We start from the raw sequence: 14,671 nt of genomic DNA, 5'->3' as shown, positions 1-14,671 counted from the left end.
ACACGTTCGTCCTTTTTCCTATTTCTTTAATCTTTTTCACTGAACATCTTGACTTCCTTTTTACTCAACCATTTGTACCATATATTCCACATTGTAAAGAAATCTCCCTCTTCCTTGTTTTTTAATATCGTGATTAATCTAATCATTTCTGTGCATTGGTGAATTTTATTGATTACTGCCAAATCTGTGGGTACCGTTGTCGATTTCCAGTTTTGAGCAAACGCTATCCTTGCCGCTGTAATGATGTGTACTATTAAATGCTGATGCTTCTTCAAGGACAAGAGTTTCGTAATACGTTCTGCTTTCTTTCTAAAATCACAGGCATTAAGTATAGACATCATCAAGCACTGAGTATAAAATATGAAGAGTTTTATTTTGCTCTCGAAAGTCAGTAAGGAAGCTTGGCGTAGGTCCAACTCGCTGATATTTTGTTGGTTCTGCTTTTCAGAGAAGTTCCAAGTTGTTCTAAGTGGAACGGGATTCACGCTGGGTAGGACGCCAGAAAGTGTCGTCTGCACTTATATGGTCAATGGAACAAGCATGAGTGAGTATCCCTACAGCACAGAGCGCTTGAGTCATCAGATTACATACAGTCCTCAACTTACAGTGGTTCACTTAGTGACCATTCCAATTTAATACAGCACTGAAAAAAGGGGCTCGTGACCATTTCCCACAAGGATGACCGTTGCAGCATCTCTACGATCAAGTGATCCAAATTCAGACGCTTGGCAACTGTCATGTTTATGACGGTTGCAAATATCCTGAGGCAGGGGTGGGAGGCTACCGGTTTGGCCCGGTTTTATAGAACCTGTCTCTGAGAAGAGCAGCTGACACCAAACCGGTTCGGTATTTGGCCCACCCGCCTGTCCGGGATCTAGGCTGTCCTTCATTCCCTGCTTTTCCCTCCTCAGCTGCTTTGCGCAGCGCAGCTGAGGTTGAAAAAGCAGGAAACAAGAGGATTTTCAAATGCTGCGCACCTGTGTGCAGCGCTTGTCGGCTGTCCAGGCAGCACAGCCGATGATTTCTTTCAAAGGCTGCACACAACGATTGTCCCCAGTTTGGAGAACTGGCAAATCATTCCACTGGCTGGCCCCTCCCCTTCCCGCGCACTCACTCCTTACCTGGCATGCAAGCCATCCAACCTGCCTGGTTTGGTAAGTTGCTATTTTTCCTTTCTTCCCCCCCCCTGACCATCAGCTATTCTGCTGTGCCAGGAGATTTAGATTAACTAGAAAGCAGGAAATCCTCGGATTTCTTGCTTTCTAGCTAATCTAAAAGCGGAGCCGAACCTTCCTTAGGACTGAAGTTTTCAGTGCAGACTCAGGGAGCCGATTGCAGATAGATAGATCTCCAAGTGAATCTGTGATTCTGTGAGCAACTCAATCTGTCTGCCTGCTTTGCCTGCTTTTGGGTAAACGTTGCTCTTTTTTATAAAAAAAAATAATCAATATTTACATAAACATTTATAATATTTACATACAAGCCATGACCACCCAGTCACATGACCACCATGCCATGCCCAGTCAGCAAGCCACACCCACTCAGTCACATGACCACCAAGCCACACCCACAAATTAGGCCACACCCACAGAACCGGTTGTTAAGAAATTTCAATCCCACCCCATGTCCTGAGGTCACATGATTCCCTTTTGGTGAGCAAAACCAATGGGGAAGCCAGATTCGCTTAACCGAGGTGCTACTAACTTTAACAATGGGAGCGGTTCACTTAACGGCTGTGGAAAGAAAGGTCGTCAAATGGAGGAGAAGCTCACGTCTTGCTTAGCAACAAAAAAGTGTGATGTTATAACTTTGAAGTGAACTGCTGTAAGTCGAGGACTACCTGGAAGGAAGGGAAATGGGTGGAGGATGTCAAGCAGGGACTTAGCTTGGAGTCTTTCAGCAGCCGCAAGTGGCATAAGGGGACCTCCCTAAAATCCATCTTGGTTGTTCCCAGAGGCAGAATAATAGAGCAACAGAATAACAGAGTGGGAAAGGGACCTCAGGAGTCTTCTAGTCTAACCCCCTGCTAAGCAGGAAACCCTATACCAGGGGTGTCAAGCTCAATTTCATTGAGGGCCACATCAGGGCTGTGGTTGACCTTGGGGGATTGGTGGGTGTGGCCAACTGGGTGGGTGTGGCCAGCTTGACGCCACTTCCCAAACTGCTGGCATGTTTCCATTTTGCACTGGGGTAGACCGGGCCGAAGCTACGCGGGGCCGGACCCTTATATTTTCCACGAAAACCTTGTGGGCTGGATCTGACCATGTTGTGGGCCGAATCCGTCCCACAGGCCTTGTGTTTAACACAACCTGCTCTATACCCGTTCAGGCAAATGTCTAATCTCTTCTTAAAAGCCTCCACCCACAACTTCTGGAGGGAAGACATACCGCTGATTAATTCGTCTACCCATTCTTATAACACGGGTAGAAATCGGTTAAGTTGCTGTCACATAAACATGGCTAAATAAATAAATAAAATAAACAAATAAATTATCTAAGTAAGTAAGTAAGTGAATAAGTATGCACGTGGGGTATATGTATGCAAAAGTATGCAGATACCCGGGGTGGGCTTCAAAAAATTTAGCAAAGGTTGCTGCCCGGTTGCTGGGTGGGCGTGGCCATGGTGGGTGTGGCCTAGTCAGCCTCCTGCACCACGGCGGAAGAGGGCGTTCTTGCCCTTCTGGGGCTCCAGAGGCTTTCCTCGAGCCTCTGAGAAGGCAAAAACATTTCCAGCCTTCCCAAATTTCCAGGAGGCCCATTTTTCGCCCTCCCTGAGCCTCTGTGCATGCCCTGCCCTTACCTGCATCCAAAACGGGCCACGTGGGGATTCCTGGGAGGGGAGGGGAGGGGAGGGGTGGGCGGGGCCCGCCAGGAGTGGGATGAGGGGGGGGGGTTCTCCAAACTGCACAGAATCTTAGCTAGGGGCTCTCCTGAACCTCTGTGAACCCCCAGTAGCCCAGCCCTGCATATACCCACATATTTGATATGATACAGAGAAACAACAGTCTGATCATCTTTATTGATCAGCAGATAATATCCGATTATACAATATATGGTCTTTTTTTTGTAAAAAGTTTTTTATTTTTTCAACATTTCTTTTTTTTAGTGAACAGCATGATTCCAGGGCTCCACATTTCCATACAAACATGACCTTGGTTACATATTCATCTTTCACATTTGATTTCAGACTATATCATTACATTACATATTTTCTATAAATTTTCTCAAATATTTTTCTCAGACTTATTGTATATATTTTCTATTCATTTCTTAACTTATTTCTTTTTTACTTTGAATAATTCTCATATCTTCATATTCATTATACCTCATATTTTTACCGGTCACATTTGCAATTTCTTTGCATGTTCTTATTTCATTATTCCAAAAATTCCACCCTAATTAAAATAATTCAAAAGGTTTCCCCTGTAATTACTAATTTAGTGTACTACCCCTTTACCTTATACATCATTTAATTAACTCCTCTTTAATTCCTAATAATAATTTATCACTTTTTAATTATTACCTTAAAAATTAATAACAATAATCTCCTAACAACTACGTAACATGTATGGATTTTAGGCCAAATTCCGCATGGTATTTTCCCCTTCAGTTACATTAAATCATTTATAATTTCAAATAAATTAATCTATTGTGGTAGATTAATATATGGTCTTTTGGTCTTTTGTTTGTTTTTTAGATGTAAAACCGGAAAAAGTGGAATCTAATTTCATGCTCTGTCCGGCACCCATTCTCTATGAGGTTGGAGAGTAAGTATTTTATACCACTGAGGCATAAAGTTACAACGACACTGAAAAATTGACTGAGGAGCAGTTCTTCCACTTAACAACTATTGCAGCATCCTGGTCATGTGATCAAGATTTGAATACTTGGCAACTGGCATGTATTTGCAACAGTTGCAACATTTCAGGTCATGTGATTGGCACGGTGGTTAGAATGCAGTATGACAGGCTGATTCTTCCCGCTGTCAGCAGTGCGATCCTGACCAGGCTCAAGGTTGACTTAGCCTTCCATCCTTCCGAGGTTGGTAAAATAAGGACCCAGGTTGTTGGGGGCCAGAGGCTGACTCTGTAAACCGCTTGGAGAGGGCTGTAAAAGCACTGTAAAGTGGTATATAAGTTCTAAGTGCTATTGCTATTTCACATTGTTTTCTTCATCATTACATTTATATACCATTGGTCCTTCCAAAGTGTGGCAATGCCAACACACTTTGAGGATACAATGTTGGGGAAGGTGGATCGGTGAAGCAGTATACACGTAAGTCTAAGTACTATTGCTTGAGAAGGAAGGAAAGGAAAGGAAAGGAAAGGAAAGGAAAGGAAAGGAAAGGAAAGGAAGGGAAAGGAAGATGAGAAGGAAGGAAGATGAGAAGGAGGAAGTGGAAATGAGAAGGAAGAAAGGAAGCTGTAGTTGCACGGTGGTTAGAATGCAGTATTGTAAGCTGACTCTGCCAACTACCAACAGTTCGATCCTGACTGGCTCAAGATTGACTCAGCCTTCCATCCTTCCAAGGTCAGTAAAATGAGGACCCAGATTATTTGGAGGCAACATGCTGACTCTGTAAACTGCTTAGAGAGGGCTGTAAGTACTGTGACACAGTATATAAGTCTTAAGTGCTAGTGCTATTGCCAGTTGTGACCTTCGCGGCTGGTTTCTGACAAGCAAAGATAATGGGAAAAGCTGGATTCGCTTACCAACCTACTGATCCATTTAACAACTGCAGTAACTCGCTTAACAACTGTGGCATAAAAGCCATAAAATCGGCGAAACTCAATTAACAAGCACTGTTTAAGAACAGAAATTCTGATCTCAATTGTAAGCTGTAAGTTGAGGCCTAGTTGTACTATCTGTGGCAAATAGGAGAAACGAATGTGAAATTAAAAGGCTGTTTTTATTCTGATCTATCTATTACTTCATGGAATGCTAGTCTGAAAGGCAAAGTATATTCTCTGGAATGGAAATGTTAGTGTGATCTGTGATTATTATGGTTTATTGTTAGAAGGGTGCAAAATGTTTGGACTCTGGAAACAAGTGTTGAAAATGGGCTGCTCTGACTGTACAGCTTTTCATCCTATTGGAGGGCAGTTTTTGAAAGTGGATTCTTACAAGCTCCAAAAGAATCTTTTATGGAGATTCTCAGTCCTCCAGATCATGGTTGTCCCAAAGATGCTTTTTCAAGAGGCAACTGGACTTTTTTGGTTTTTCCGTGAAGAGATTTCGCTTCTCATCCAAGAAGCTTCTTCATTTCTGACTGAATAGTGGGGAACGGTAGGATTCAGTCAGAACTGGAAGAAACTTCTTGAACAAAAAGTGAAATGTCTTCAACTAAAAACAAACGAAGTCCATTTATTTTTTGAAAAAGCATCTTTGAGACAAGCTACAAACACTTCTTAGAAGTGTGGAATATTTGTTGAGACATTAGAAAAAAGTCTCTTTCAAGTTTTCAATATTCAGAATTGAACTTTTCTGCATTATTTCTACTTTTCCCCCTCACATTTCTGCATCGGTTGTGGTGGGATTGTTCACTTGCTTGTGATACAGAGGGACAGCTGAATCATCTTTATTTCCAGATGACTTGTGGAAAATTAAAAGTGTTAAAAGACTTTACCAAAAAACCCTGCTGTGAAAATCTTGCAATACTTATAATGCATAAGATATTCGTGTTTTCATTTACTGCACAGGTAGTTCTCGACTTACAAAAGTTCACTCTGTGACCGTTTAAAATTACACTGAAAAAAGTGACTTGTGACTGTTTTTCACACCTACAACCGTTGCATCCGTTCCATGGTCATGTGATCAAAATTCAGATGCTTGGCAACTGACTCATATTTATGATGGTTGCAGTATCTTGGCATCTTTTAATCACCTTTTGCGACCTTCTGACAAGCCAAATCAACGGGGAAACGAGATTCACATAATAACCGTGTTACTAACTTAACAACTGCAGTGATTCATTTAACAACAATGGCGAGAAAGATTATAAAATGGGGCAAAACTCACTTCACAAATATCTCACTGAGCAACAGAAATTTTGGGGCTCCATTGTAAGTCAGGGACTACCTGTATTGCCGAATATCACTAGGTTCATGTAAGCATAATCAGAAGATTAAAAGTATAGGTGCTTTGGTCCAGAAATGTGCAACTAAATTCAGAAAGGTACAAATGGAAGATAGGGTTGTAGCATATCAAAGTTTGCTTCTCAGAATGGGATGGAGTCCCTAGATAATTCACAACCAGCTGGCATTAAGTATTTTGACTTAAATACCATGGTGGCTCAGTGGTTAGAGTGTGGTACTGCAGGCTACTTCTGCTGACTGCCGGCTGCCTGCAATTTGGCAGTTCTCATCTCACCAGGCTCAAGGTTGACTCAGCCTTCCATCCTTCTGAGGTGGGTAAAATGAGGACCCAGATTGTGGGGGGCAACATGCTGACTCTGTAAACCGCTTAGAGAGGGACTGTAAAGCCCTGTGAAGCAGTGTATAAGTCTAAGTGCTATAGCTGTTGTTGTTATCTGTAGAGTTACATAAGAGCCATGGTGGCACAGTGGTTAGATTGCAGTATTGCAGGCTAATTCTGCCACCACCCCCAGCAATTCAGTCCTGACCAGCTCAAGGTTGACTCAGCCTTCCATCCTTCCGAGGTGGGTAAAATGAGAACCCAGATTGTTGGGGGCAAGAGACTGACTCTGTAAACTGCCTAGAGAGGGCTGTAAAGCACTATGAAGCAGTATATAAGTCTAAGGGCTATGGCTATTGCTATTTTGACCACGTTCTCTATAGAAATCAGAAGTTTTCTTCAGAGGTTTCCCTTCTTGTGCTGTATATGCTGAGGGAACTTTTTTCTTCCTACTGCAGGAAAAAGAATGATGAAAGGAGATGGCCATTTGGAATGGTTGACCTTTTTTTTGAGGATATTGGAGTTTGGTACATTTGTTAGCATGCTTAGTAATCTGATTCTGTAAGCATTGAGCTTAGGGCAGTCACTAGCAGTTGGGAAGATAATTTTATGATTCGTCTAACGAGTCTGATTGTAAAGTAACTAATACTAGTCCCACAGTATTATTGTCTGAAGGCTAAATGATATGCAGAAAAGCTTCATGTTCGGGTTGTGCCATTTCCCCTCCCCCTCCGGCCAGTATGGATAGGGATTTAATAGTTAGATTAGTAACCCTTAACTAGCATGTTGAGTAGAAAATTCTAGGCCAACATAATGCATTTTTTTTTTAATCTGTCGAAAGCAAAAAAGCATTGCCCAATTTCTCTTCCCACCCTCACCCCCCTTTAGAGTCTGAAATGGTACATTCCGAACATCATGCTGAGCTCATCTGTTTTATCTCTAAGATGATCGCTACAGCGCAACCTGCCAAATGAGCACAAAATGTGCTGAATTTTTATCGCATGTCTTTCCAACCTTGGTGCAAACGAGGAGAACATGTTGTATTTTTATTGTGTTGGGCTACAATTGTCAGGCTGTACAGGGTCGCAGCAGTCAGTGCGCACTAAATTATAATGGCAGAGCCAGGAAAGCACTGAGTAGACTAATCTCTCTCTCTCTCTCCTTCCCTCCCTCCCTCTCTCTTTTTTGCATAGTCCATATTTCAGATTGTTGGGCCATACATGCACAGATATTGCATAATAAGGTAGATTTGCAAACAAAAAAAGAATTGTAGCCCCTTGGATGGACATATAAAGTCCTGTGGTTTTGGTGGGTTTTTCTAAAAAAAAATACAACTAGAAATTTGGGCTTAGGCTGCTTTATAAACAATTACAAAGACGATATCCCGGAACGTGAATGTACATATTTGAACTCCTGACTTTCCACTGGCATAATTGGTGCTGTTGTTGGACACCACCCAATGCCTCTCTTCGAGTGGAGCGAACTTCAGTCGCTGACTTGCTTGCAATTTTATTTTATCGATTTGGTCAAGCGATTATTAGATAACAGGTATAAGTATAAACACGGTTATGAATTCATGAAATGGATACGAATAAGGAAGAAAAGAAACAATAGGACAGGGACGGTAAGCACCTTGGAGCGCTTCTCTCCCCTCCGTTCTTCCGTTGGGGTTTTGAATGTGGAGTAGATTAAGTTAAACACGATGCGATGCGAAAGGAACGGCAGTCTCTGCTGCTAATAAATGCAAATATGCTGACACAACAAGGAGGGAAGGCTACCTAACATAAATCGGCATCGTTGGCAAATGGCTGGACGGGATTGGACCGCTGATCCAATCTCACACCCCTGTTGCCAGTTCCAGTTGAGGGTGGAGATCATTCATTATCCTTTGTCCCCCCGCCCCCAACTCCCAACAAACAGCATCAGGCCTTTTGCCTCATTGACAAAAAGCTGAATTTATCAAAGGTTGGAGGAAGTGTGTGACAGCATCTGTCAGTTGAGAGAGCAAGGGTAAATTAGAAGTTAGAATAAACATTAACCTCCTGAAGCTTGCATGCAGCAGACACATTAAACAAACACTTTTCATTGTGAATTTACATAAATTTAAGCTTACTCTTTCCTTTTATGGGTTCACTTTCTGCAGAAAAGGGAATACTGGCACAACTGGTACATAGAATTCACTTCGCTTTCTTTTGACTTCTGAATTTTTAGCAGTTACGAGTTTGGTTTTTGAAGATTTCCCCCTTCCCCTCAGGTCTGTTCCCGCCGTAGATTTTACATTGAGAAATACTTCCACCTCTGGTTTGGCCAAACACTTCTCCAGTGGCTTGAAAAAGACCCTTGGCCACTTTTGTTGGCAGTCTGCACAAACCCCATTTTTTTGGGTTGTCCCCAAGGTGCTTTTTCAAGAGGCAACTGGACTTTCTGGTTTTTCTTTGAAGACGTTTCGCTTCTCATCCAAGCTCTGAGCAGAAGAAGGTTCTTAGATGAGAAGTGGAACATCTTCAAAGAAAAACCAGAAAGTCCAGTTGCCTCTTGAAAAAGCACCTTTGGGACAACTATAACCTGGATGACTGAGAATCTCTGTAAACAATTTTTGAGGTATTTCTTTTAGTATTCTGATCATCCTCATTGCCCATCTTGGGAATTGTGACAGTTGGTTTGGTTCCTTTTAAATGTGATGTCACACCACAAGCAGTCTTCCAATATTTGAGGGGCTACCATAGACAGGAGGGGGTCAAGGTATTTTCCAAAGCACCTGTAGGAATAATGACAAGGAATAATGGATGGAAACTGAACAAGAAGAGATTCAACCTGAAAATAAGGAGGAATTTTCTGACACTGAGAACAATCAACCCATGGAACAGAAGTTGCCTTCAGAAGTTGTGGGAGTGCCATCACTTGAGACCTTCAAGAAGAGATTGGACTCCCATCTGTCAGAAATGGTGCAGGGTCTCCTGCTTGGGCAAGGGGTTGGTCTAGATGACCTACAGGGTCCCTTCCAACTCTGTTACTCTAATCAGTCTTTGACTTATTGACCACAATAAGACATCAATTTGACCATAATTGAGCCCAAAATTTTTCTTATTATGCGAGATCATTGTTTAATCTCATTTTGTGACCTTTGTGGTCACAATTTTTAAAAGAATCACTGCAGGTGTTCCCTTAGTAACATGGTTGTTGAGTCCCAAAGGTGCTTTTTTCAGGAGGCAACTGGACTTTCTTGTTTTGTCTTTTTGAAGATGTTTCCCTTCTCATCCAAGGAGCTTCTTCAGCTCTGACAGGATGGTGGGGAATGTAAGGATTTATATTCCTTGCAGATAGCTGGTCATTTGCATCCTTTGAGGGTCATTGAGGCCACTTAGGGGTTTATCTGTTTCCTCAGGGTCACCTGAGTAGTGCAAATGGTTCCTGTAGTCTGCAATTGTTCTCTGGAAATCCATGCCTACTCTCACACCATTCAAAGGGTGTTTACCCCAAATTGTATAGCTATAACTCAACGGTTGTTGAGTGAATCTGACTTCCCCATTGATTTTGCTTTTTCGAAGGTTTCAAAAGGGGATCACGTGATTCTGGGATCTGGCAATCATCAAAAACGCATGCCAGTTTGCAAAGCGTCCGAATTTTGATCCCACACTTATGGAAACGGTGCAAAGGTTGTAAGTGTGAACAATGATCAAAAGTCAGTCTTTCAGTGCTGTTGCAGCTTTGAATGGTCACTCAATGAATGGCTATACAAGTCAAGGACTACCTGTATTCAAAATGCTGTTTGACTTATGCAGAACAGAGATATTCACCAATCACATATTTTCATTAAATATGAAAATATTTTTGAACTCCTACCATCTGGAAGATGGTACAGGATAATAAAAACCAAGGACAAGTATCCTGAAAAACAGCTTCTATCCCAGGGCAGTAGCTCTGTTGAATTCTACTGCAGAGTGCAACATTAATGTAATATCAGGGGTTTTCAGTGTCCCCTGGGGTTGTGTGATCCCGTTTTGCGGCCTTCTAACCAGCAAAATTAACAGGGGAGCTCGAAATCACAGAACAACTTTGTTACTAATTTAACAATTCCCTTAACAACTGTGGCAAGAAAGTTTGTACAATGGGGCAAAACTTCACTTCCCTAATGTCTCACTTAGCAACATAAATTTTGGGCTTAATTGTGGCCGTAAGCCGAGGACTCCCTGTACAGGATCATAAGTGATTTTTTTTCTTTTTAATAAATTTTATTAAACATTTTCCAACAATTCAAAATATATCAATACTTTCAATGTTACAGCATCAACTTTTGTATTCATATATTAGTTACTATGTTACTTTTGTATCTATTTTTTTTTAACCAAGTGTACCAGGTGCCCCAATACTCCAATTCACTTTTATCTTTTAACTCTAAGGTCAGCCTGTTCATCTCTATGCAGTCCAAAATCTTTCTTATCCCAGTACCCTCAGATGGCATATTATCCTGTTTCCAGTGCTGTGCATACACTATTCTGGCCGCTGTTGTTATGTGTAGGGTGATATATTTATCAGTTTTAGTAGAATCTCCCCTTATTATTCCCAATAGAAACAATTCCAGCCTAAATTCAATTTTTTGTTTTGTTATTTCCTCTATCCACTTTTTAATCTTATTCCAGTAATTTTTTGCTTGATTTTTTTTTTTCATTAGTGATTTTTTTTTCTGATTGGGTTTATACCCAAGCCATGGAGTGTTTAAATTTTGGTTTATTGAAGAAACATCATCCTAAACTGTAAACCATAAGTGACTTTTCTGTTGGTTAAATCCACTGAATCCCTATTACACTTTATTGTGACGTGTTTTTCCAAATTGTGAAAGTGCTGGGTTATATTCAAGAAAACCGTATGTATGGAGCAGATACAGTCAGGCAACTCTGCTACTATGACTGTTAGAGATGAAGAAGCTTCCTTGGATGAGAATCAAAACATCTTCAAAGAAAAACCAGAAAGTGCCTCCTGAAAAAAACAGCTTTGGCACAACCATGATCTGAATGACTGAGAATCTCCATAGACATTCACAACAGTGATATATTACAGAATATTATTCATCCAATTTCTTTCTAATATTTCCAGTGTACCTTCCCTTCTCTTTTCCACACCTGCCTTTTTTTCAATGGTTATCCTAAAGTTTTAAGAGGGTTTTATTTAAAAAAAAAAGATATACACCATGTGAACATATTCCTACAGAGATAGGAGACGATTACAGACCTCTGTTGCTGCATCGACTTATTCACAAATTTGTCACCCTCTGATCTTTTTGCTACAGCCAATGAATGCTTTTTCAGGAGGTTAACTGGAATTCTTTGGGTTTTGTTTTTTTTTGAAGACGTTTCACTTCTCATCCAAAAAGCTTCTTCAGCTCTGTCAGGATGGTGGGGAATGGAAGGATTGATATTCCTTGCAGACAGCTGGTCATTTGCATCCTTTTAGAGGGTCGTTGAGGCCACTTGGAGGTTAATCTGTGTCCTGAGACCTGGATGACTGAGAATCTCTACAGACTAACAAGTGAAACTTTGCTGGGTTTATAATTGCTGGTCATTCCATTGGGCCTGAAGTCCCCAACATTGAATTTTCAGTGGCCTTTTTTTTTTCTTTAAAGGAGAAGAAGTTACTTTCCCCCACCCCTTCTATTTCTTCAATGTATGTAGTGGATTTTTAATGGGTTCCTATCGGCCTCACCCTGGAGGCTGAGCGATGGTATCCAAGGACCGGTCAACATTATGGTGCTGTTGTTTTATCTTTATTTCTTTTAGAAGCATGCAGCGAAAGGACTTCTGGGCAAGGTGACGGCTGTTGAGTATGTTTGTCTAATTAACTTTTGGCGAAAGATCCCGAACCATTAAGAAGCTAGTTAGTAGCGCTCCGGAATAAATACATCTGGTCCTGCAAAGAGAAACGTTTCTGCCTGGCGATGGGTGACAGATGTGCTGATGGCTCCCTCTGTCCTCTCCTTTAAATAATTAACAATGTGCTGCTGGACAAGTCCTCAAAGCCAGCTGTTTGCTCCACCCTCATTAGCTTGCAAGCACCTCTTGCAGTGCGAGCTTTTCTCTTGGCTTTTCCCACGAAAGTGTTTTGCTAGGCAGGGTTTGGAAGAGAAGAGTGGAGCTAGGGGAAATCACTGTTTGTTTGTTTTTTGGAAAAAGACTAGTCATTTGCCTTCCAGGGTTTGCACTTTAGGGTGGCTGCAATAGAGTCCAGGCCACCCACACGAGAAAGTGATCCTTGGCTTGAAAGACTGATCTCTGTTTCTGGATAAAAGGCATCTTGGCAAGTCCCAACAGATGTTTTCATTGTTTAGAGGCGGAGGTGAACTTCCCTCTCTCGAAAACACTGGTGACTTGTCTTAAAGAGTTATTTTCCCAATTGATGTATGGCTACTCAGCTAGGAACATCTAGGGACTTAGGGGTAATTGCAGCAATGGAGGGAGAGAAGAGGAGAGAGACAGAGCAAGAAAGGAGAGTATACAAATTCCATGACTCATATGTTTGTAAATCATCTCTACTCCATTATTCTTCTCTGAAAGTCTGGTTTTGTGTGACAGGGGATGCTCTGATGTGGAAAATAGGAAGGCCGATGCTTTGTTTGCATGAGTTGCAAGAAAATATACCTCTTAATAAGCAATTTAAGTCTGTCGATGGCAAAGGAGACAAGAAATAAAAAGCCGTATTTAGCGTTGCACTTTTAAAAATGTCCAAACTTCGTTATATTTTATACTGACTGACAGAGCAATTCTCACTGCTTTCTTCTGTTTCTGCAGCCTTTTTCCCTACCCCCACCCCCCCTTAAAAATGTTTTTTTCCCCCACAACAGTCAACAATAGCGCAGCTGTCCCTCTGTCTAGTAGAGATCTCAAACCTGCAATTTGGCAAGAAGAAAGGAACAAATTGGATAAATACCAGTAAGCGGTTTGCAAAAGAGGGGGAAAAAAAACATTGAAATGAACTCTACAACTTGTTTGATAAAAATGATTTAAAGAGGCATATGGTATAGTTAAGTATGCTTTCAAAAACATTGGCCTACTTTTGTGAATCAGCTTTTGCATTATTTTAAAGTTATTAAAGTAAAAGAAAGGGAAGTCGGGATATGAATGATACATATTTAAAGCATACATCTCCCTCCCTCCACAAACATATGCATCCATCCATTGATAATTCAGGACAAAATTGACATAAGGGCAATGCTTTGAATTAATCAGTCTTGTGTTCCTGAAGATTTAGAATTTGGAATAACAGAGGTAGAAGGGACCTTGGAGGTCTTCTAGTCCAACCCCCTGCTTAGGTAGGAAATCCTATAAGCATTTCAGACAAATGGTTGTTCAATCTCCTTAAAAACTTCCAGTGTTGGAGCATTTACAACTTCTGAAGGCAAATTGTTCCCCTGATTAATTGTTCTGTCAGGAAATTTCTCCTTAATTCTAGATTGCTTCTGTCCTTGATTAATTTCCACCCACTGCTTCTTGTCCTGCCCTCGGGTGCTTTGGAGAATAGCTGGACCCCCTTTTCTTTATGGTAGCCCTTGAGATATTGGAACAATGCTATCATGTCTCCTGTAGTCCTCCTTTTCATCAGATTAGACATACCCAGTTCCAGCAACATGTTTTAGCCTCCGGTCCCCTCATCACCTTTGTTGCTCTTCTCTGCACTCTTTCTACAGTCTCAACTTCTTTTTTTACATCATGGTGACCAAAACTGGATGCAGGATTCCAAGTGTGGCCTTACTAAGACATTATAAGTGGTATTAACACTTCATGTGATCTTGATTCTATCCCTCTGTCAATGTGATTCTATCCCTCAGTTCATGATGTAGGGCTGTTGACAAAGATGGGTGGAGTGTGGATGATGGTCTGTTAGAATTATTTTGGTTGGGACCACTTTTTCGTGAGGTCAAGATCCAGTACAGATAATCCTTGATTTACAACCACAACTGAGCGTTAAAGACCTTTTTCAAAAGTGTGATTAATAATAATTATTCCATGTTGGCTGGAGAATTCCCTGCTGGGTGGGGAATTCTGGAAGTTGAAGTCCATAAACGTTAAAATTGCCAAGTTTGAGATCCCTGATCTCGTGTGATATAGGCCTAATTAGAGATTTGGAGATTTGAAATTTTGGGCTTGGTTTCTCTTGGAGTTTATGCGTTGACATTAAACAGCAATTCGGGCCACGTAAAGATGTTAAGTCAAAAGGCTCATTGAAAAATTAGAATCCAGCAGGTCCAACAGCTTATTTTCTCGCTG

General features: G+C 41.2%; 1 protein-coding gene across 1 annotated transcript in view; it reads left to right on the top strand.

The window, feature by feature from the left end:
• ANTXR2 (ANTXR cell adhesion molecule 2) overlaps positions 1 to 14,671 on the top strand; it is a 164,923-nt gene that overhangs the window by 52,824 nt on the left and 97,428 nt on the right. The window contains exons 9-10 of the mRNA XM_087935789.1: positions 449 to 544; positions 3,697 to 3,766. Of these exons, the coding sequence (XP_087791915.1) occupies positions 449 to 544; positions 3,697 to 3,766 (166 nt within the window). The remainder of the gene's footprint in view (positions 1 to 448; positions 545 to 3,696; positions 3,767 to 14,671) is intronic.

Source organism: Pseudonaja textilis, chromosome 6, assembly GCF_049901715.1.
Source record: "Pseudonaja textilis isolate UNSWEBS1 chromosome 6, rPseTex1.2, whole genome shotgun sequence".
Taxonomy (NCBI): domain Eukaryota; kingdom Metazoa; phylum Chordata; class Lepidosauria; order Squamata; family Elapidae; genus Pseudonaja; species Pseudonaja textilis.
This window is presented reverse-complemented; position numbering and strand designations above follow the sequence as displayed.